Source organism: Lissotriton vulgaris, chromosome 2_2 (genome assembly GCF_964263255.1).
Source record: "Lissotriton vulgaris chromosome 2_2, aLisVul1.2, whole genome shotgun sequence".
Taxonomy (NCBI): domain Eukaryota; kingdom Metazoa; phylum Chordata; class Amphibia; order Caudata; family Salamandridae; genus Lissotriton; species Lissotriton vulgaris.
Genome location: NC_141688.1, coordinates 180,007,329 through 180,031,660, shown reverse-complemented (window position 1 = coordinate 180,031,660; position 24,332 = coordinate 180,007,329). Strand labels below are relative to the sequence as shown.

At 42.4% G+C, this 24,332-nt stretch overlaps 1 protein-coding gene across 1 annotated transcript in view; it reads left to right on the top strand.

Moving 5' to 3' along the window:
• Positions 1–24,332, top strand: part of SLC17A6 (solute carrier family 17 member 6) — a 404,282-nt gene that overhangs the window by 361,484 nt on the left and 18,466 nt on the right. Inside the window, exon 11 of the mRNA XM_086959494.1 lies at positions 2,481–2,608. Coding sequence (XP_086815620.1) covers positions 2,481–2,608 — 128 coding nt within the window. The remainder of the gene's footprint in view (positions 1–2,480; positions 2,609–24,332) is intronic.

Here is a 24,332-nt window from a genome sequence, read left to right as displayed (position 1 = left end):
TGTAATGAACTTAGGCCTTGCGTCAAGTTGGCCATGAACTGGAGAGCACAAACTCACACCAGGCCCTCATGTTCACTGTCCAGGTGTGGCCTCAAGAAGTCCACTACATGTTCATTTATCCCTTTCAGCTGCATCCTGCCTCGAGGTGTGTGCCTACCCCTTTCATCAGTGCATATAACCACTTGGCAGCATTGAGTACCTTACCAGAATTACCAGAAGCAAGGACTATGTCAGCTTACCATTTTGTTATGGCCAGAAGCAACATGTGTTATTTTCAGACTTTTCCTTGCTCTGCATAAACTGGTTAGGTGCATAGGGAGGAAAATAAAAGCACTGTCCCCCCTCTAGATCTTCGGCAGGAAATAGGTGGCTGTCAAGGGACTAGGTGAAAAGTAAGGTGACAAGTCAGTGCTTTTGCTGACCTTTATTCTCTCAACATCCTCTGATTTTACCTCTAAAGGCCTGAGGTAGAGGGTGTGGTAACTATAGATTGGAAACACTGCTCTTGGGGAGCAGTATGTGCTTTTTGCTCTTGACGAAAGCTGGTAACTCATGCAACACAGCTCACTAGGTTGCTAGTTCAGTACAGAGGTAGCAAAGGCTAAGCTGCTACTTCTGGTGACGCCTAATTGGTGTCAATGGCGATTATATAGTCTGAAATGTATGCAGGATTTTCATTGAGCAATGGCACCATTTTGCTAAGCAACTACAGTTGAAAGAGAAAAAGGACTAATAGACTTCCACCATCAAGGACCTCATCTAGGCCCAGATTTGCAAAGATTTTGTGTTGGGTTTGAATCTCTTTTTTGATGCATACTTTTTGGTTATTAGAAAGCAACACAATTGTTGATTCTTCAGCACACATACAAAGAGAAAAAAAGACACAAAGGGCATTTTTTATACAGAAGGTGCCTGTTTCCTGCACAAAAACTATCTTGATCATTAGACTTTGACCAGAACTGCACCATTTCTTTCAAAATATTCCATAGTTCTACTCTTTCCTTTTCACCCAACACAGTGCAGCTACTTAGTTTGCTGCACTGTATTGAGATCAATGATTGTGAATCTGGATCCTAGTGATTTTAACTCATTGACTTGAGCAGGAATATCATGTATTGCAACATACACCTACTCCTACAAATGTACTCATTTCTGTCTCAGACTAACCTATCTTTATTCGAGTTATGTATTTTAGATGGCCCCATGCTCCATGAAAGTATGAAGTAGAGCTATGTCCATCCTAGTATCAATCGGAATATATTCAGCTCTGGTTACGGCTAAAGCGCAATATCAAAATAATTGAAATAGATGGGCAGCTGTCTGCAGGCATACAATGAAAACATACAAACACAGAAAGGGGTCAAAGCTTGAAAATCCATCACCAGATGTCGCTATGTATCATGGCCAATTAATTCTTCACTATAACTTGGTGCATTGGGTCAAGGGTGTGACCCACATACATCCGAAAAGGGTGGTATAAAAACCGCCAATAATTAACCCTGCACAGACCGTCATATTTTTTGATTGTAGAAAATATTATCCTTTTTAATCAAAACACTTCATTCCTTAAAAAAAAGAAATTGGTTGCCAACGCGTTTCATCCCTCATGGGACTTCTTCAGTGAAATAATCACGTTTATGATGTCGGTATTGCATTTCCCAGAAACAGATGGGCAAGTGTCTGAGGGCATACATTGAAAACATGGGGTTTATGGGTGTGCCAGCTGCGGCCCGTGCAGGTAACAGCTGTGGGCAGTGGGGCCACGTGGGGAGAATTTTAAGGGACGATGCTGAAGGAAAATTAAATAAATATTACATTTTCCCTCTACATCATCCCTCGAAATTCCCCCCACGCAGGCACGAAGCCCCACCTCTATTACCTGCACGGACCGCGGCTGGGGTGTACCTTGTGGAACTCCGATTGAAATCTTGTGCGGTCGAGGTAAATGAAGAGGAGATGAAGTGTAGGAGAGACCATCTTGAAAAAAAAGAAGACAATTTGAGGCCAACCCCACAGAAAAATACTTCAGTCAATCAAAGGAACAGCATTAATGAATGTGTTGAATGTAAAGGAAAGGTCAAGATTTAAACTATCTACATGCATAGCCATGGAATATTTCATCAAACGTATTTTTGCAATTTGGATTCGGGTCATTTAGTGTTTTAGGATAACAGCATGTTAGAATCGCTTTTCTAAACATGTAGCTATTTGATTGAGTTATATTGACACCTACGTTCCTAAGGCCATCAGAGCTGATATTTTTTCTTTGTAATTTTGTTATTCTAAAATAGCAATATTTTGTATTCGCATGATACTTTATTCATTTATAATTGTGATTAACTTATTGACGAATAGCCCGTGTTATTTATGGGACAGCACACAAAATTCAAAAGCAGTTGTATTGTGCCATAAACCTGATTTTACTTGATTTGAATTGGTGTAATATTTCTAACTAAAGCTATTTATTGCTTTAATTGTAGGATTCAATGTCAATCACTTGGATATTGCACCAAGATATGCCAGCATTCTAATGGGAATTTCTAATGGAGTTGGGACATTATCTGGGATGGTGTGCCCGATAATTGTTGGAGCTATGACAAAACACAAGGTAGGTGTTGGGGATATGCAATCTCTAAATACTGAATAATAATTAATTCTGCCCTCATTCTTGAAATATTCCAGAAATCTGTAACCTTGTTCAAAGCAATCTAATGTTGTGCTGCATTGCTCAGCAGCTTATTGCAGGAAGCCTTCTTACTGAAAGCAAGGATCAAGCAGGTTACAATTCCTCAACATATACCTATCTATTGGGGGAATTCTCTAAGGACCTGAAGGCTGGACATGCTGCCAAGCTGGAAACTTTTTAACTCATTCCTTTAATTTTTAGGAAGCATATTATCAAGGGATGGTGTTAAAATTATCTCCGCTTTAGCAGCAGGAAACTGCCGCTAAAGCGGCGATAATGGGCTTGATAATATGCCCTTGAGAATTAAAATAGAAGCCCACGTTCTGGTGTTAACATGGGCTTCTATTGGAATTCTCTAAGGCATAGTATCAAGCCAGTTATCGACGTTTTTCAGCAGTTTCCTGACGCTAAAGGGGCGATAATTTTAACGCCGTTCCTTGATAATATGCCCCCGTGTCCTTTATTAATGCCACTTTATATTGTATTATTTTTTAACAGTTTGGATGTCTCGCACTTCACAGCACTAATGGTTATGGTGAGGCAGTGCTAGTAATAGCTTAATTATTTTAAAGTCAATTGGAGATCTGTTATTCTTTATGTGGTGGGTCACAGAGCTAATGATGTAAGCCCAACTGCTCGTCTTGGTGAGGACCAGCTGTACTCTTTGATGTCCTGCCTTTTATGTTTAGTACCAGAGGTATCTTGGCGGGTGGAAAAGCCTCAATTAATTTTCTATTTATTGCCTCAATTCATTTTCTAATTATTGAAAACTGCCAGATTTCTGAGATGTAGGTACAAAAGTTACAACTGAATTAACCTTCGCCTGTGAGATTTGCAGTTAAATCTAAACAGAGGAATCAAAGCACCATCTTGATCTGTAAGAAGTTGAACCTCCTTTAACACCTTTAGCTCAGATGCTGAAGAAATCAAGAAACCTTCCTAGGGGTCCCACTGATACTTGGTCTTTTTAAACCAACAAAGAAAAAATTGGCACAGAAGCTGAAATATAAAAGTTACATTTTTATTAAACTCAAATGAGTGAGACTACGTCACACAGAAGCCTTAGCAACTGAATGAGGCAGTCTGAGGAGTACAGAAAGCTGGGGCTTTATATATGCTTAGGGTTACATAGTAAGCATAAATGCAAGGGCAGTCTTGGCTTATGTAAGGATGCAAAATGACTAAGTTGGGTATACAAGATCTACTTGCTCAACAAAGTGGGAGGTGAGTTACTTCTCCATGCAGCAGCAAAAATAGCCTGACAGTCATACTAGAGAAGCAGGTGCATTCTACTAGCTAGCCCCTTCTGGGCAAGTGGAAGATGCTGAATATAGTTTGTCTCTAGGCAGATTTCAAGTGCAGTTAACACTGAGGAAGACAGAGCACATGGCGAGCACATGGCAAACAAAATGGCTGCTAGAAGAACAAAATGGCTTTCACAAAGCAGAAAAGATAACTTCTAAATACAGGAAGGCTTCAGCTAAATGCTAACACATTGCTGTCAATTTACGACAGACGACCGTTTTAGCATTAGCTGAAGACATTCCTATGATCCAGTAGGAACATAGAAAATATTTACACATCAGTTTTCATAATTTTATCAATTTCCTAATTCATTGCTAGGTGGGCATTTTCCATTGGAAACATTTCGTTAAGCTGGTATGAGCAGGAATACAAGGAGAACAGAACATTTGGTCATCATTACCATTTAGATAGCAGTAGAAAGTAATGACCATTATTATAAATAGAATTATCATTTTTCTAGTCCTAAGCACAAGCAAATCCTAAAATCATCTATCAAACATTTTTAGGGCTCCTATGCATTTCAGTGACTATTATATACTAAGGTGAGACAGTGGCGATCCTTATCAATGCTCTCAGGTGAAATGGGAATACCCTTTATCAGAGTATAGACAGAACACTACTTTAAAACGATGCCAGCAGAACAGTAAGAACAGTCACACAAATTCACTTCTGGTGGACCATGTTGGATGCTAGGGGCGGAGCCACTAGAGGCTTTTCCTCTTCCATGGCAATTCAGTCAAATGGGAACATATCCAACACCCACTGTATACACTTGCACTGGAATCACTTGTGCAACTATGCCAAAGTGCATTCTAAGCCCCATTGGTAGGCTTCTATCGTCCATCAAATCTGCTTTGGTTGACTTCTTCTGCGTTGGGCCTCTTGATTCAGGCCTTCCATGAAAATAGTGCTTCTCAGTATCTGTTGGAGTGCCCTCCTGGCAAACCCTCACAGCTCACTCGAAAGTCTCAATGTCTCAATGCAGTGCACCAGTGTCTCTCCTCTGCGGCAGGCACTACAGATATTGTGCTTGATGCAGCGCAGCAACTAAAATTCTTTATAAATGATGTCACTATCTACCACCATACTTACTAATCAAAACCAGGCCCATAAGAAACAATAGAGTAGCTGAATCATGAGGCGAATAGATCAAATATGTTTGTTTAAGACATTCACAATAAACAAGACCAGCTTGTCATTTTAAAAGTTTATTAAAACATATTCAAGAAAACTTAGGTTTTGGAACTTTATTAAGCAAGCATTAGAAAAAGTCATAAGAAAGTTTTATTCAGCATTTATAAAGAGAGCTTAATTCAAGATAATATTATTCATTAGCAGAAATAAGTGAAAAAGAGCATTTCCAAAACCTAACTAACTCTCTGTCTCTACCCTCATCGCCTGAGAACAAAGTCTTTAAAAGTTACCTTTCCTAACGTGTATTCATCGGACAGCAGAACGTCCCTCTGGAATCAAGAAGCGTAAACCAAAAAATCTGCAGCTAAAGCCTATTCTTATACCCTAAATTAAGCTGAGCTAACTATTTTTCACATTCCATTAGCTGAATTCTGGCTCTCCATTGGCTAAACCACCTCACGCCACAGTAAACTGTGACATCTTCCACCACAAGACCAGCCTTTACACAGAGCCATTGTTCATGCACAGGATCCTGGCGACAGTTCCTTAGTCTGCTACATTTTGTAGCAAAGATGTTCAAGCAATACAAAATCTGTCACGTCTCTTCCTTTCAACCTGGAGCCTGTCCGTTCTGAGCTTTCCGTGGCACAAACAGAACCACTCCACAGAGTCGTCTTTAGCAGTTCCTTTTTTAAAGCTTTCACAATAAAAGTTTGTAGGCTTGTCATTTTTTTTTCAAAATAAACTTTCTCCTGTGGCTTAGCATCAGCAGGCCTCTTTTAGAAGGCGTCGATTTTCTGCGCCACTTTTGGTTTGCGTCACTGCGCCACTTTCAGCTTGCGTCACTTTTTCAGAAAACTATTATTTAAACAAACACAAAAGAATAATTAATTCAGATAAAACAAACCCTTCTGTACCACCCAGCCCTTGCTAATTATTAATTAACCCACTAATAAAAGACATTTAGCAAAAGCAAACAAATAAAGCAACACATAAAATAACTACCATTCTTCATGTAATCCAGCTTTATGTTTCTGAAAGAGTAAAAAGATGATTAAATGATACACAGACAGACAAACACAACATAGGACAAAGATGTAAGCACATATAAAAAGCACATGCCATGAATGATCAGCCGCATATTAATAGTGACAAAGACAATAGGACAGACATAACAAACAAGACAATATTAATCATGTGTTACAAAACAGACTTGCAAATGCAACAAGAGCACATGTAATTAGTTTCCTGCGTGTATATGTGTGGTGCAAACTTAATCTGGGTTGAGTTAATTAAACAACTCATGCAAACACTCATTAATATATTATTTCAAGTTATGAGAGTATGACATCACGAGCTAGAATAAAATATTTTCTAAAGCTCGCTCCATCAACTCCCTCATCTGGTGATTTCAAAATCACCAAACAACACCCAAAAATTTTAATTAAAATTTTTATCTATTGAACATGTTTCAGGCTTACTCTGGATTAGTACTTAAACTCTAATTTCATCTATCTCATAATTAGTATTGAGTCTTACATCTTACTAATTCTGTATCCTTTACCCTTTCTTTATTCAGCTAAGTTGGATCCTTTCCACCTTTGAATCCCCAACCCCCAATGAATTTAGGTAACTAAGTTTTAAATTGCATAACTACATTTTGAATTGCACCAACAAAACAAATATCAATCTGAGTATTATAAAACAAAACAAAAAACAAAAAGTAAATTTTTGAATTATTTTTAAAAAAATTAGTACATAGCATATACCCCCTCTTTTTTTTTTTTCAAATTCTAAACATATTTTCTTCGACCTTGCATCTTACATAAAAGTGTTTCCAGCTAACACAATTTCTTCGACCTTGTGTCACCCTAACAAAATTTCTTCAGCCTTATGCCAAAAATAAATCCGAACTTAAAGAAAACTAAACCTAGTCATTGTCACCATTTTCTTTCAAGACCACCTGACTGCTACTGCGCTCCTCAACTATTGGAGGGATAGTTATGTAGGCCCATTCTGAAGACTTGTATTTTACATTTGGTCTCAATGGTATTTTGCTCTTCCTGGTAATCATTTCAATGTTTTCTCCAGCTTGCTCTTTTTTGTCTGAATCACTCTTCTGACTTGACACTTCATATTTGAGTTTTAAATCTATAGGCCAGACATCACCTTTTCTCAAGAGTTTCTTCTTAGGCTTGCTTTCTTTACATTCAGCTTTCCAAGCTCTTTTTCTGAATTTTCTTATTTCAGACTCTTCATCACTCCCATCTGTATTTGTTTCTGAGACTTCAAATCTGTACCTAGGAACTTCTTTACTCAGCAGCTTCACTCCATTAGGAACATCATCCTTACAGCTGGTACTTGGTAATTCTTCCTCTTCTTCAGGGATCACCTTCAGCTTCCCAGTTTCAGGATTCTTGTTCCCGCATACAGAGCTACTCCCTTGCCTTTCAATCTCCTGGATTAGATTTTCGTCTTGCTCAGAGTCTTCTGCTTCTGAATCTTCTTCTTTTCCTTGACATTCTTTTTCTATCAGATTTTCATCATTTTCTGAATCTAGAATCACAATCTCTAGATCTTCTTCATTCAATGTTTCATTCACATTGACCTCATCATCCAGATGTCGACCACCTTGTCGATCTTCAATATCTGGATTTTTGACATCATCATCCAGATGTCGACCATCTTGTCGATCTTCAAGATCTGGATTTTCTTCAGGAATTTCTTTTTCTGAGTCTGAATCAGTTGTAGTGTCTTCACTAACTTCATCAGTGTTATCAGGTGCAGGTGCACAAAGGGTATGATTGATATACATCCATCCAGTATCTGTTGTCACCTGACTTGCTTTCTGCCACCTGGGTACTAGACAGTTTCTCCTCCGATGAACCTTTGTTCTGACCAAGTCTTTTGGCAATAAATCATGAGCCTGCTCCTTTTCCATATCTGTTCCCAACTGATGGAATACAGAAACTGTATTATTATTTCTTGTTGGAAAAGCTTCTAACCATTTTGAAAGTAAACAAATGATGACTAGGACATATCTCAGTTTGTTATGTTGGGGCAATTCAAAAAGATCCGTTTGAATATTTGTAAATGAACAACCCTCCCGGCCTATGGTTCCCAAACTCTCAATTGGACCATGGTACATCCGTGCCATATCAGCAATTGAGCAATTGGGCATAACAGGTCTGTCATCTTTGTAATTCCAAATTTCATTTTCCTCTTGCTGTCTGAAACCTTCTTTGAGCCATGTGTTTTTCTCCTCATCATGTGCCTCATCTTGTAATTGTTTTAATTCTTGCCATGTCTGAATTGCAAAGATTAGTATGAGGATGCTTAAAACATGTTCATTGAATTTTTCCCCATAGATTGCAACCCTCCTTTGAGCACAAAATTTAACAATGGTACCTGCGTGCTCATTGCCTTTTGAGACATGATCATTTTTCTCTCCATTTTCAGCACATTTTATCACTGCTATTTTGTCAAGAAGCTCAATTTCTTTGTTGAAGTCTGGCTTGCCCTGAACAGGAGCTTCACTCAAACTCTTTATAAATTGCTCAATGGCTTCGAGCTTTATTTCTGTCAGGACAATTGGGTCTTTTATATCTGCTTTTGTCAGTCTCTGCAATCGTTTTGCAAATACTGAGAAAGCACTAATCCAATGACAACAATAACCAACCATGCTTAAGAGCATTCTTACCTGTTTTTGTGTCTTTGGGCATTCCATTGCTTGAATCATTTTAATTCTCTCAATAGTTACCTGTCTGGGAAATCTCTCTTGGAACCTGAAAGCAAAAATTATTTGACTCTCTGGGTGCATTGGGACCCAATACCACTCAGTATCATGTGGTATCTGACAAAAGATCTCTACTTGTTTAGGCACAATAAGACAACAAGGGATAACTATCTCATTAACCTTTCTCAGGTCCTGTACTATTTTGTACGTTTCATCTGGCTTTCTAATTCCCATATCTGGTGAATTACAAAGACTGTTCTCAATCTCTTTCAGGACACCTTGCTTAAAGAATGTTTCACTAACAGCAATTGTTTCTGACTTCATCTTGTACTGTGGAACATTAGGAAATGAGTTTCCCTGCTTGTTTGCAATTTTAACTGAATCTGGTCTATTTTCCTTGTCTCCACTGAATCCTGTATCTGTTTTGTATTTCTGCTCATTAACATAATTTGGAAATGGAGGCGAAGGTATCTCATTCTACTGAATCACCACCTGTCGCTGAACTTGTAGCTTTTCATTCAGTAACTGTTGCTGCTGATTTATCTCATTCTGCATCTGTGAATTTTTACACTCTCCTACAAAAGCTAAAGTCACTTTTTCCTTCTCCTTTTTCTTTGTCCATTTTGTTTTCCATTTATTCGGACTACCCCTTTTTCTCAAAGCCCAAATTAAATCTTTTATATGGACAGAGGCAATCCTACCTGTATTGTTCAAGCCTTCAATGTCCTCATCATCCTGTAATCTTTTTAATCTGTCTGTACTGATTGTATTATCCCGTAATTTGTACTCACCAGGCTGTGTCAGGTCAATCAGGTCAACGTCAGAGTTTTCACTAGGTGAAACTAAAGTCATCACTCTCTCTTGCTGAGTTGGAATCATTACTAACTCATTTTCAGGTACATTAGAATAAAGTTTTTCAGCAAACTTTTGAATTTCACAATTCAATGTGACCATTAAAGCTGTGGGACTAGTTTCATCTTTTCTAAGCACTGGGGGAACAGGTTCAATTACCACAGGAACTGTCACTGCTTCCATGTCTGACTTTAACTGCTCTATTAAATCATTTGTAGAACTTACATGATCAGGAATATTAATTCCAGAAGTACTAGGCATCTCATCATACCTACCTGTTGTGACACCTTGAGAAGAGGTATGGACTTGGACTCCATTAATCTGAACTGGGACTCTTGATTTTACATTAATCTGCTCTGTGCTTTTGCTTAAATTTCTATCCTGATCTGTATTTACAACATCATTTTTACAATGATCAATTAACTCTTCTCTGACAGGTTTATTGCTTACATTCGCTGATTTGGAAATTTTTAGTTTGCTCTTACATGTAGCAACAACCTTTTTCATTTTCTTGTACCAGGTAAACTTTTTCTCTTTCTTTGGGAAATACTTATCCATAATTTAAAAATACTTACCTTTATTAAAATTAATTTCAATTTAAAATAATTACAATAAGTAAATGCGTTCACTTAATTGACCTTCCAATCTTTTGCTGATCAATTAATTAATTAATTTATCAATATCAGGTGTAGAAAAACCTTGTAACTTGGTCAATTTAATATATCTCCTAATTTACCTGCATCACTAATTTTAATAAACCTAGGAAAAAATATGCATTTACAAAACAGCAATGTAAAACATTTATTTTACAACAACAAACACCTAAATGTGATTAGATATGTTTAAAATGTATTTTATTTGCACTTACACACCTTTCTGCATCAACAGCTGTGGGAAAAGAAAACTTAATATGTTTGCCTTTAATTTACATAAAATGTCTTGATGCAAAAACCTTTAATATCACGCTTTCCACACGATCTATATTTTCTAATTATAGAACAGAAGGTTTCACCTTCACGCTCCCTGCACACGTTCAGCAGAACCTCTCTCCACACTCGGCTGGGACATCTCTCTAATTGAACCAAACACTGCCCTGTTCCCACGCTAATGTGAAACTATGAGAGGATTGATTGCAGGAAAGGAAAGTAAAATGCACTAGAATGTGTCCTTTAAATCTGTGTCTAATATTGCACATTCACTTGTAGCAATAACTGCAGATACCAGGCATAAACGACAGACAAGGTCTAAACTGGCAAATATAATGCGAACGCTACACTATGAACAAGACCGTCACTAAATAGGCACTAGCGCTACACTAAAAGTAAACAAACACACATCAACCATTTGCAGCCCCTCAGCCAATCACAACACGGCGCTCCAGCCAATCAGAACGCGGCTTTCACGAGCTCAGCCAATCACAGCACGGCTGTAGCTATAACGTTACTGCTGCAGTCTCTCTTTTCTCCCCTCACGCTCTCGCGCTCAAAATTTATTTGTTTCAACACTCGCCGACAGCTGCCACAATATTTATTAGCTGTGACGTCAATAACAAAAACTCAAGACACTCGCAAATTTTTCAAAGAGACAACCCGCCTCAGCCAATCACAGCGCTGTTGGCGAGTTACAGCCAATCAGTGCATGGCTCCTCCGTGACACTCGGGACCAAGGAATGCTCAATGGGAAAACCTCGCCCAATCAGAGCGCGGCTCACGGAGCCTCGCCCAATCAGAGCGCGGCTCTGCCTATGACACTACGGGGACCTAAACAGGGATGCGCGTCAACGAAGGGCGTTTTCCTCTATGTCTCCCTCCACACGCGCTCCTCTCAACGCGCGGAACACCCAACAAGATCAACAATCAACAGAAACTACAATTTAATACAAGGACATTTCAAATATAATTCTAAACCTCGCCCAACACACGGAGCTTCGCCCAATCAGAGCGCGGCTCCTTGGGACAACACACGGAGCTTCGCCCAATCAGAGCGCGGCTCCGTGTATGACACGTCGATCTTTCACCCAATGACAGCGCGGCGGCTGACGTAGACAGCCGCTGCAGCTGACAGAGCTCTCTCTCGCTCGCACCAGCCCCCCTCCCTCACAAAATACTCCGCATTCTAGGACAACGCAATTTTAACAATAAGCAGCTGATTTAATTCACATGTCAAAATTAACCAGAGCACAACGCTTCAGGCAGATAATCAGCGCGCTGTCCCTGTAAACTCAGCCAATGACCACACGGCTGTAATTAATTTTTGTCATTACTGCTGCTATAACGCTCCAAGCAATACAACACTCGCTACACGGGATATACAAACAATCAGATCGGGAACATCCACAAAAGCAAATACAATTTAAATATTTATCGCACCTCAGCCAATGAGAGCACTGCTTTGCTCTAACACTTCAGGCACATTAACCAATCAGAGCACGGCAGACTCTGACGTATGCAGCAGGCTGCAGCTGCAGGCTCTCCTCACACGCTTTCACTCCTACAAATAGCCCCTCCTTCACAATTTTCAATCGGGGCACTTTTGAATAATTTTAAACAGCACGCAATGGCGGAAAACACTTTGCAATACTCTAAAAATAGCGTATTCTTTACCATAAGGGCTCAAAAACACTTTCCTATTACTTTTTTAAACGCAATTAATAACAACATAAAGGAAACCATTTGTCTGCTTCTCTAACAAAGAGATAGTTTTATACATTCATTCAAGTATTCTCAGCATGGAATAGACGACGCTATTCTCACAGAATAGTTGCAATTGCAAATAGAGTAATTCCTACCCTACCCTTCAGTTTTACAAACCATTCACACACTTTCAAACAAGAAAACCCTGATCATACACCCATGAATTCTTGGCAGGACTTGAACCAACCACAGAAAACGTCAAGCATTGATAAGAAAAGACGACGCTATCTCACCCTTCTCTCAAGCTTGGATAAATCCTACTACTCTTTTCACAGAAAGCTTTAAAACACATGGGCGAATTTTGCGAATCTCGCGTTCGCGAATTTTGCGGATTTGCGAACTCGCAATCCGCAAAATCCGCGAATTCCCGCGAATTTGCAGATTTTTACATTTTTTTATGTTCGCACGGGTTTCTGCAAGTTCGCGAGGGTTTTGTACAATTTCGCAAATTGCAAAATTGTACAAAACGCGTGCGAACTTGCAGAAACCCGTGCGAACACAATGTGCCCAGTATGTGCCTCTTGTGTGAATAAAAGGTCAGAGAAAGATCAGTTCAGCAGATGAAGAGAAAGAAGCTCCTGGTCACAGGAACAGCACGGGTATTGCGCTCGTGAAAGTCAAGGATGCAAAGCCTATCCAGCATCACAGGTGATTTTCCACGGTAGATTTGGGAAGAAGGCACACCTGTCCAGCCTCGACGACGCTCACGATTGTTTTTGGGCTAATGAATGAGTCACTGAATTTGAGCATCAACTAGTTCGAGCGACCATGTGTGTGTTACTATGCAATCGCCCCAAAGGGCGCAGGGGTCCCTTGAGTGAGCTCTCCATCATAGTGGGTGAATGGCGGGAAGACGGTGCAAACCGCGAGTGTGTGGGCGGGGCAAACGGGCAGGGCTACCATGCGAGTTGACACATGCTTCTAGTGTGTATAAAAGGTCAGAGAAAGATCAGTTCAGCAGATGAAGAGAAATAAGCTCCTGGTCACAGAAACAGCACGGGTATTGCGCTCGTGAAAGTCACGGATGCAAAAGCCTCTATCCAGCATCACAGCTAATTTTCCACGGTAGATTTGTGAAGAAGGCACACCTGCCTCGATGACGCTCATGATTGTTTTTGGGCTGATGAATGAGTCACAGGAAGGGCATGGTAAATATTTTAGGATGGCGCCGGCAAGCTGCCAGCCCCATCCTAAAATACTTCCTAAATTAGCTTCAACAGGAAGCTCTAATAGATAAAATCGAGCACCTGCTTTATTTTATCTATTAGAGCTTCCTGTTGAAGCTAACTTAGTAACTATTTTAGGATGGCGCTGGCAGCTTGCCGGCGCCATCGTAAAATAGTCACAACAGGCCAGGCTTCAACTTTTGCCCCCAGAAAAATCCGCCGCTCGCGGATTTGCGAATTCTCGGTAAATTCGCTGGAGTTCGCGGATCGCGAATTTACAGAAAATTCGCAAAATCCGCGAGCGGAACGGATTTTCCGCTCATACTTACTCACCAGGTCCCTCTGCTTAATGCTACAATTTAATAGGCAATCCTCACTATACATTCAACCATGCAATCTAAGATCCATAAACTTGTGTTGTACGTCCAAAACATGTGATATATTCTATACCACAATTTTGAAACAGACAAATGCACTGTGTAACGCTTCTAGCTACACTACTCTTGCCATGGCATACCAGGAATTTTTCATACTGGAAAAATCCTTAAAGATTACATACTACATATAACAATCTGACAAAATCAAAACACTCAAAAACTCAACATATGTTAAACATTAATCCTATGTATATACCAACATATATGTAAGATACATGTCAAACACAACATATAACCGTCTGAAGCTACCAAATTGATGCAGCGCAGCAACTAAAATTCTTTATAAATGATGTCACTATCTACCACCATACTTACCAATCAATACCAGGCCCATAAGAAACAATAGAGTAGCTGAATCATGAGGCGAATAGATCAAATATGTTTGTTTAGGACATTCACAATAAACAAGACCAGCTTGTCATTTTAAAAGTTTATTAAAACATATTCAAGAAAACTTTTGGAACTTTATTAAGCAAGCATTAGAAAAAGTCATAAGAAAGTTTTATTCAGCATTTATAAAGAGAGCTTAATTCAAGATAATATTATTCATTAGCAGAAATAAGTGAAAAAGAGCATTTCCAAAACCTAACTAACTCTCTGTCTCTACCCTCATTGCCTGAGAACAAAGTCTTTAAAAGTTATCTTTCCTAACGTGTATTCATCGGACAGCAGAACGTCCCTCTGGAATCAAGAAGCGTATGCCAAAAAATCTGCAGGTAAAGCCTATTCTTATACCCTAAATTAAGCTGAGCTAACTATTTTTCACATTCCATTAGCTGAATTCTGGCTCTCCATTGGCTAAACCACCTCACGCCACAGTAAACTGTGACATCTTCCACCACGAGACCAGGCTTTACACAGAGCCATTGTTTATGCACAGAATCCTGGCGACAGTTCCTTAGTCTGCTACATTTTGTACCAAAGATGTTCAAGCAATACAAAATCTGTCACGTCTCTTCCTTTCAACCTTGAGCCTGTCCGTTCTGAGCTTTCCGTGGCACAAACAGAACCACTCCACAGAGTCGTCTTTAGCAGTTCCTTTTCTAAAGCTTTCACAATAAAAGTTTGTAGGCTTGTCATTTTTTTTCAAAATAAACTTTCTCCTGTGGCTTAGCATCAGCAGGCCTCTTTTAGAAGGCGTCGATTTTCTGCGCCACTTTTTGCTTGCGTCACTGCGCCACTTTCAGCTTGCGTCACTTTTTCAGAAAACTATTATTTAAACAAACACAAAAGAATAATTAATTCAGGTAAAACAAACCCTTCTGTACCACCCAGCCCTTGCTAATTATTAATTAACCCACTAAGAAAAGACATTTAGCAAAAGCAAACAAATAAAGCAACACATAAAATAACTACCATTCTTCATGTAATCCAGCTTTATGTTTCTGAAAGAGTAAAAAGATGATTAAATGATACACAGACAGACAAACACAACATAGGACAAACATGTAAGCACATATAAAAAGCACATGCCATGAATGATCAGCCGCATATTAATAGTGACAAAGACAATAGGACAGACATAACAAACAAGACAATATTAATCATGTGTTACAAAACAGACTTGCAAATGCAACAAGAGCACATGTAATTAGTTTCCCGCGTGTATATGTGTGGTGCAAACTTAATCTAGGTTGAGTTAATTAAACAAATCGTGCAAACACTCATTAATATATTATTTCAAGTTATGAGAGTATGACATCACGAGCTAGAATAAAATATTTTCTAATGCTCGCTCCATCATGCTCTTCGTTGGTCGTGGGCACAGATCATCTCACGCAGACCCAGGTACTGCTTGAACGGAAAAAGCAATAACATTTCATGTTCAACTACATGCTCAGGCTTCAATACTCGTTATTCAGTGTCAGAGGATGCTCGGGCTGCTCTTTCATTTTATTTTTCCTTTCATCATGGGTACCACAATGTAGTGCCTTTTGCCAATCTTGCATCCTCTGGTGCACTGCCCTTCCATTGGAGCAAAGAAAAAGGGGGGGTGGCCAAAACTCATGCCAAGGGGCTCAAGGGACCGTGCACTGTCAGAGGTTACCAGCACATGACAGGTAGAAAACTGAAGCCTCCAACCAGCCCTGCCACCATCAACAGGGATCCTTCTCTTTCGCTCTTTTGCACTGAAACTCTGGTTCTGTGGAAAACAGGGAACCAGATCCTCCTTCTTGTCTGATGTCCAGTGCTGTCTGATGGAGCAGGCACAATGCTTTGGAAATTCCATTGATGGCGCGCTAGCGATCGCTGTCCAGCCTTGCTACTTTCTGGGTGCCGGGACTGTATGTCCAAGACATCTGCCCTTCATCTGCAGCTGTCACTGATGGGAGTTAGGACTCATCTTAATCATTGTTCTGAAGGTTATTATGACTCTTCCTTTTATTCTGGAAGATCTAGCATAACCTGGTGATATCAGAACCTGACACAGCTGTTAGTTTACTTCAATATAGTACAAAAACAATTCATTGTACATTTAACAATGGGACTGCAGGCAGATGGCCTGCAATCTTCAAAGGAGTGGCCAGAAGCCATGGGACAACTCTGGTCTAGAATGCACTGTCACTCTCAAAGGCAAAGGCAGTACTTCTAGGGCCAGATGTAGGTGAAATAGATTTACAGATTTTAAATTACCGAATTTTACCGATTCGGTAATTGAAAATCGGTAAATCTATGGTGTCGACATGTAGGTATTCCAGATGTGCTGGAATACCGAATCGGATGATTTCGGTATTTACCGATTCGGTAAATACCGAATCGGTAATGCCCATTCATTCCTATGGGCTTTGAAGCCCACAGGAATGAATGGGCATTACCGATTCGGTATTTACCGAATCGGTAAATACAGATTTTCACAAGGGTGCAGGGGGTGTCACTTTGACACCCTCTGGCACCCCCAAAACAGGCTCGGGTGCCATGTGGCAGGCATACATGCCCTAAGGGCAGGTCTGCCTGTCACATGGCATAGGTGTGCATGCACACATGTGCATGCACACCGGAATCGGTATTTTACCATCAAATTGGATTTGATGGTATAATACCGATTCGGTAAGGCTCCTGGGCCTTTGAAGAGTCCCACCTACATGTGGGTGGCTCAGAATCAGAAAAATTTACCGATTTTTTTATTTTACCGAATTGCTAAAATTACCGAATCAGTAATTTTACTGATTCGGTAAAATAATGCCCCCTACATGCCTATCACCTATTTACCGATTGGTAACGGCCGAAAATACTGATTTTCGGCCGTTACCGACCGACCTACATCGGGCCCCTAGTCTCTTCAATTAGGTACTCTTCAATATCCTCACTAACTTCAATGTGAGAGTATTATCTTCTGCCATTTAAGGGTAGATAGCTACATGGGAAGTCTATCTGCTGAAAACTCTTAAAAAAACAGAAATATTCTACACTTTTGATCATAAACTTTACATTACGTGTACAGGACTGCAGACACTTCTAAAATAATTCTTCTTAATAAATGTACCTACATACCTACATTGTACGATTAGGACCATGCTGTCATGTTATAGGAGCAACTGGAAAATCTAAAACTGCTAATTTAACAGGTTTTCTAATCTACAAAACAATATTTCCTTCAAAACATTTTTATTTCTAAGGATTACATGGGTATCGTCCCTACGTTCTACTTTTCATGATCCAGACTAAGCAACATCAGCTCTAATAAGTACTCTCAGTTTATTTACAAAGACTAGCTAATAAAAAAAACTAGCAATGGTGAGCAAAGCGACTGGGAACATCGAAACGCGTCGGATCGCGGCACTCCTGATTCACTAAGCAAAATAAAAAAAACACTGCTGCATATATTACCGGATTGCAAGTGTCCGTTCTTCTCTTGGAGAGTGCTATCGTGTGCGGTGCGCTTTGAAAGCGTTAGCGCATATATATAGCTGTGCTGCTGTGCCTTCTGCCGAGGAGAATCCAGGAATATATATATATATATATATATATATGCAAGCTCCAGGATGTGTCCATCAGTTTGGTTTGCACTCGACCAACAGCAGCAGAGAGTAAGACTCTCTTTGAGGTACAGGCGGTTGCCGCTTGAATCACTCCGTGCAGGTGTGCCTGACGCGTTTCGAAAGCTCCTCAGCTTTCTCTTCAGAGGCTTTCACGGAGATTTGCGCTCCCAATTTCAACAATGCACGCCCTCCAATAGGATGATGCTGTTGGCTGAGCATTGTGGGAGCGGTAGATCTTATGGATGTGGATATGGACTCAGGCAGGGGGGTCCGTCTTGAATCCCTGCTGTTACCCCACATATTCGAAGAGGTGTCTTCTCCTCGAGTGGTCCCCTTCTTTCGGGGAGGTGCAGAACCCCGCGGCAGGACGGCCGCGTAAATATGCAAGCTCCAGGATGTGTCCATCAGTTTGGTTTGCACTCGACCAACAGCAGCAGAGAGTAAGACTCTCTTTGAGGTACAGGCGGTTGCCGCTTGAATCACTCCGTGCAGGTGTGCCTGACGCGTTTCGAAAGCTCCTCAGCTTTCTCTTCAGAGGCTTTCACGGAGATTCGCGCTCCCAATTTCAACAATGCACGCCCTCCAATAGGATGATGCTGTTGGCTGAGCATTGTGGGAGCGGTAGATCTTATGGATGTGGATATGGACTCAGGCAGGGGGGTCCGTCTTGAATCCCTGCTGTTACCCCACATATTCGAAGAGGTGTCTTCTCCTCGAGTGGTCCCCTTCTTTCGGGGAGGTGCAGAACCCCGCGGCAGGACGGCCGCGTAAATATGCAAGCTCCAGGATGTGTCCATCAGTTTGGTTTGCACTCGACCAACAGCAGCAGAGAGTAAGACTCTCTTTGAGGTACAGGCGGTTGCCGCTTGAATCACTCCGTGCAGGTGTGCCTGACGCGTTTCGAAAGCTCCTCAGCTTTCTCTTCAGAGGCTTTCACGGAGATTCGCGCTCCCAATTTCAACAATGCACGCCCTCCAATAGGATGATGCTGTTGGCTGAGCATTGTGGGAGCGGTAGATCTTATGGATGTGGATATGGACTCAGGCAGGGGGGTCCGTCTTGAATCCCTGCTGTTACCCCACATATTCGAAGAGGTGTCTTCTCCTGGAGTGGTCCCCTTCTTTCGGGGAGGTGCAGAACCCCGCGGCAGGACGGCCGCGTAAATATGCAAGCTCCAGGATGTGTCCATCAGTTTGGTTTGCACTCGACCAACAGCAGCAGAGAGTAAGACTCTCTTTGAGGTACAGGTGGTTGCCGCTTGAATCACTCCGTGCAGGTGTGCCTGACGCGTTGCGAAAGCTCCTCAGCTTTCTCTTCAGAGGCTTTCACGGAGATTCGCGCTCCCAATTTCAACAATGCACGCCCTCCAATAGGATGATGCTGTTGGCTGAGCATTGTGGGAGCGGTAGATCTTATGGATGTGGATATGGACTCAGGCAGGGGGGTCCGTCTTGAATCCCTGCTGTTACCCCACATATTCGAAGAGGTGTCTTCTCCTCGAGTGGTCCCCTTCTTTCGGGGAGGTGCAGAACCCCGCGGCAGGACGGCCGCGTAAATATGCAAGCTCCAGGATGTGTCCATCAGTTTGGTTTGCACTCGACCAACAGCAGCAGAGAGTAAGACTCTCTTTGAGGTACAGGCGGTTGCCGCTTGAATCACTCCGTGCAGGTGTGCCTGACGCGTTTCGAAAGCTCCTCAGCTTTCTCTTCAGAGGCTTTCACGGAGATTCGCGCTCCCAATTTCAACAATGCACGCCCTCCAATAGGATGATGCTGTTGGCTGAGCATTGTGGGAGCGGTAGATCTTATGGATGTGGATATGGACTCAGGCAGGGGGGTCCGTCTTGAATCCCTGCTGTTACCCCACATATTCGAAGAGGTGTCTTCTCCTGGAGTGGTCCCCTTCTTTCGGGGAGGTGCAGAACCCCGCGGCAGGACGGCCGCGTAAATATGCAAGCTCCAGGATGTGTCCATCAGTTTGGTTTGCACTCGACCAACAGCAGCAGAGAGTAAGACTCTCTTTGAGGTACAGGCGGTTGCCGCTTGAATCACTGCGTGCAGGTGTGCCTGACGCGTTTCGAAAGCTCCTCAGCTTTCTCTTCAGAGGCTTTCACGGAGATTCGCGCTCCCAATTTCAACAATGCACGCCCTCCAATAGGATGATGCTGTTGGCTGAGCATTGTGGGAGCGGTAGATCTTATGGATGTGGATATGGACTCAGGCAGGGGGGTCCGTCTTGAATCCCTGCTGTTACCCCACATATTCGAAGAGGTGTCTTCTCCTCGAGTGGTCCCCTTCTTTCGGGGAGGTGCAGAACCCCGCGGCAGGACGGCCGCGTAAATATGCAAGCTCCAGGATGTGTCCATCAGTTTGGTTTGCACTCGACCAACAGCAGCAGAGAGTAAGACTCTCTTTGAGGTACAGGCGGTTGCCGCTTGAATCACTCCGTGCAGGTGTGCCTGACGCGTTTCGAAAGCTCCTCAGCTTTCTCTTCAGAGGCTTTCACGGAGATTCGCGCTCCCAATTGAAGGACTGGGTTCTTTAAGACCCAGCGGTGCCAGGGCACAACACCTGAAACCTTCGTGGGTAACCTGCTCCGGCGTACGAATCACAGAGACACGGGACACTTCCTTCGGCGTCAAAGATTCAAGGTTTATTTACTGCAGGGAACACAGAAGTCACGACAAGTACACCACGTGCAACTTGGGGAGACTGCTTCAAATTGGTTCTGTGGATCGCTCCTTTTATACAGTTTTTACCCATAGGACAACATGGTACACAAAAGTTTACAACCCGGTTCTCATCATTATCCCCCAGAGGGGTCGCTTTGGTCACTTTGAAACACATGAGGTCCGGAACATAAGTGCGGAAACATTTGGCGGTTCCCAACTGTAAAAACCCATCTTCCCACCATTAGCAAATTCCAATCAGCAGTAAAACAGATCGAAGTAGGAACAAAGACAGGTGCGGGGGAAGACGGAGACAGTGGGGAGATCGGAAAGGGTGTAAAAGGGGAGGTATCGAGAAACACGAGATACAGGCATCAAAGGGACGTGCCTAATGAGATGCACGGCTGAGACAATAAGTCCGTGCGGCAAGATGAGCCTCGAGCGGCGCCATCTGCCTTACAGTAGTAACCCCCTCGTCATAAAGACACTTACAAAGAACATGTGTCTTCCGCAAATATCTTGGGAGTCCCAGGGTCGCGAAGCGGACAGCGTCCGTTCGCTGGCTACTTGAGGGCAAGAGACAAAATGGATGCCGTATCTAAGATGGAACCCGTGGGTATAGATGAAAAAACCCACATAACAAACGAACGGTTTAAGCTAGCACAGCAAAACTGCGCACACTTACTAAACTCGTCATTTGCGGTTCATAGATACCAGACTCGACCATATTCGTGCGAGTCGAAAGCACCACTTACAATTGTCACGGAACCTCAGACGCTCCTTTTGCCCTCATGTAGGCAAGCACTAGTCGGAATCATATTCGATATTCATCAAACCATCGAGATGTTGCTGTAGCATAGCTCTGTCCAATCGAGTCCCCTTGGTAACAGGTGGTTGTCTTATACACGTTGTAGCACAGAGGCCACATAAGGCAGGGCCACACTGCACACAAAGGCAACACGTGAACAGGAACACTACAACGACTCCGATGATCATCAGAATTTTCCAACCCCAAGTCGACATCAGGCCCCAAAACCATACAAGTAGCGTCCAATCCCCTACATCCACGTGTATGGATTCGGAGATCTTATGCAACCTCGAGATGGCTTGATAGACAGTAGGAGCATTATCTGGAATGAAAATGCAGCAGCTCGAATGGATCACCTTACATACCCCACCTCGATCTGCTAAGATGACATCCAAAACCATACGGTTTTGTAACGTCATAAGTCTCTCCGCCTGAAGTTCTGTGGTGATATTACCAAGGGCACTGGCAGTAATATTAGCTGTTGATTCTACCACTCGAGTCAACTGTCTCAGGTTCCTACTATTAACCATAGGTCCCCAAAACGGGAGGAAACCCTTGAAAAAGTCTCCTGCCTCTTGACCGGCAGTATCCTCTTCGCTAATTACGCCTCTCACAACTCTAGTCTTGTGATAATCGGCATCTACGGTAAACGTCGGAGGCAACAGATTTGCAATGAAACATGAGCCCATGAAGTCAGCGGGCAACCATGCATATGCGCGATCATAGCAGATAAAGTATGTACCCTTGGCAGCCAGGAACACAGGGGACGAGAACATTGGCAGAATGTAATTTTCAGTGCAAGCACTTGCTCCAAGTCGGGCTTGCGATCGTCGGCCATGACCCATAAGACAAAAATTACCTGTGTGGGGTACGACCCATATTGGAGGCGAGCTTTTGAGCTGCTTTTCGCTAGTGAACACACTATATTCACCTCTACTTAGGACTCTATAGGCTTGTACCTCTTCTTCGGGAATGAGCGAGGGATCATAGATATCGCTATCTAAATCCTCTATTGCTATCGACAAAGGTTTTTGATACGAGGTAGGACCAGAGTAGGGGGAACGTGGTTCTCGAATGGGGTGGAAACCCAGTGCGCTTCGAAACATTGTTTGGAATGCTCGAGCTGACCCTTGGGAACTATACGGTAACACCAGATATGGAATTCCCTTATCCGTAGTATGTGGCATCAATCCACACACCCAACAATTAGTAGTGTTAACCACTAACTGATGCTGATGAAGGAGCTGAATAAAGGAATTGTTGTGGAATTCTACACGTCTAGCCTGCTCGTGTTCGGGTAACATGTGAAAGGAATGGGGAGAAACAGTAGAGGTAAGTTTAGGGTCAGGAGTAGGAGTAGGTGTAGCAGAAGGTAAGAAGTAAGACATCGTATAATACACCCCACCCGCCAATAATGCTGAAATAGTCAAAAACAATACAAACAGTTGGAATATAAAACATTTGGTACGACTGAGTTGCTGCAGCTTGAATCGATGAACTTGAGCTCCCTCCAAATCATTCAGCTTCGAGAATGCCATTCCCTACGACCGTCCGCAACGTTTCTTGACGCACTTCGTTCTGTGTAGCAATAGTCAATCCCTAGGAGTTCCCAGGAACCGACGGCCTTTAACCTAACGTCAAGACCTACTATCCAGAAGGAAGTACGCGCGCGGCCCTACGGCCTTCAATGCACAATATGTATATATGCAAAAACAAAGTCTCTCAACTGTGGAAGCAAAAAGTACAAGGAATGAAGCTCAATATATATGTATATACAAGAATATTTACAGTAATACGAAGGTTCAAAACTGATCACGGAAAACGGGATTATGCAGTTGTCAATACAACAAAACCGAATCTTTTATTTGTCCTTAGTGCGAGATCGCAAAAAGTATCGTGTTTTCCCAGAACGTGTCTGCTCGTCAAACAAAGGATCCGTTGAGGAGACAGCGTCCTGCTGATCAGTTGAGTGTTCTGGTCTTGAGTCTTTTGATGCTAATTGTTCAACAGTGTCTTTCTGCTGCGCTGGGGATTCTCCAACAGGCCGTGCGTCGCTAAAAGGTACAAACGCCGACAATGTTTCTGTTTCCGTTGACGCAATGCCTCTCCTTACCCACGGGTCTGCCGGCAAAGGAATAGGGACTCGTTTGGTGTGGGTGGCATGCACCCAATTCTTACGTCCCTCGAGACGAACGGCAGTCCTCGTGGCCAGGAGCACTTGATAGGGTCCGGTGAACCTAGGGTCTAGGTTGTTTTTTCGTGAAAAGTTTCTTGTCACCACCCAGTCTCCGGGCTGGAGCTGGTGGCCTGGACCCTCTGTCTGCGTCGGCAATGCGTCGTAAACCTGTTGGTGAATTAACCTCAGTTTAGCAGTCAAGTCATGTAGATAATCGATCAACATTGGGTACTCAAGATCAGAAAACATTCCTGGCCTAGGAACCCCCCACACATTCGCAGGACGGCCGAACACTATTTCATAGGGACTAAGCCCTACTCGGGAGTGTACAGTCGCCCTAGTTGACAGTAATGCTAAAGGTAAAGCGTCAGGCCACGAAAGACCAGTCGTAGCTTGAATCTTCGCTATTTTTAGTTTAAGGGTGCCATTGTACCCTTCAACCAAACCAGCTGACTGGGGATGATTGGCGCTGTGGAATTTCTGATTAATTCCAAGGCCCTTACACACACTCTTCATCACACTTCCAACAAACTCACTTCCGTTATCTGACCACACGACTCTAGGCATTCCATACCGAGGAAAATATTCCTTCAGTAGGATTTTCGCAGTAGACAAAGCAGTATTGTCTTTGAGAGGATAGGCCTCGATCCATCGAGAGAATGCGCAAACCACAACTAAAACGTATTTCAGG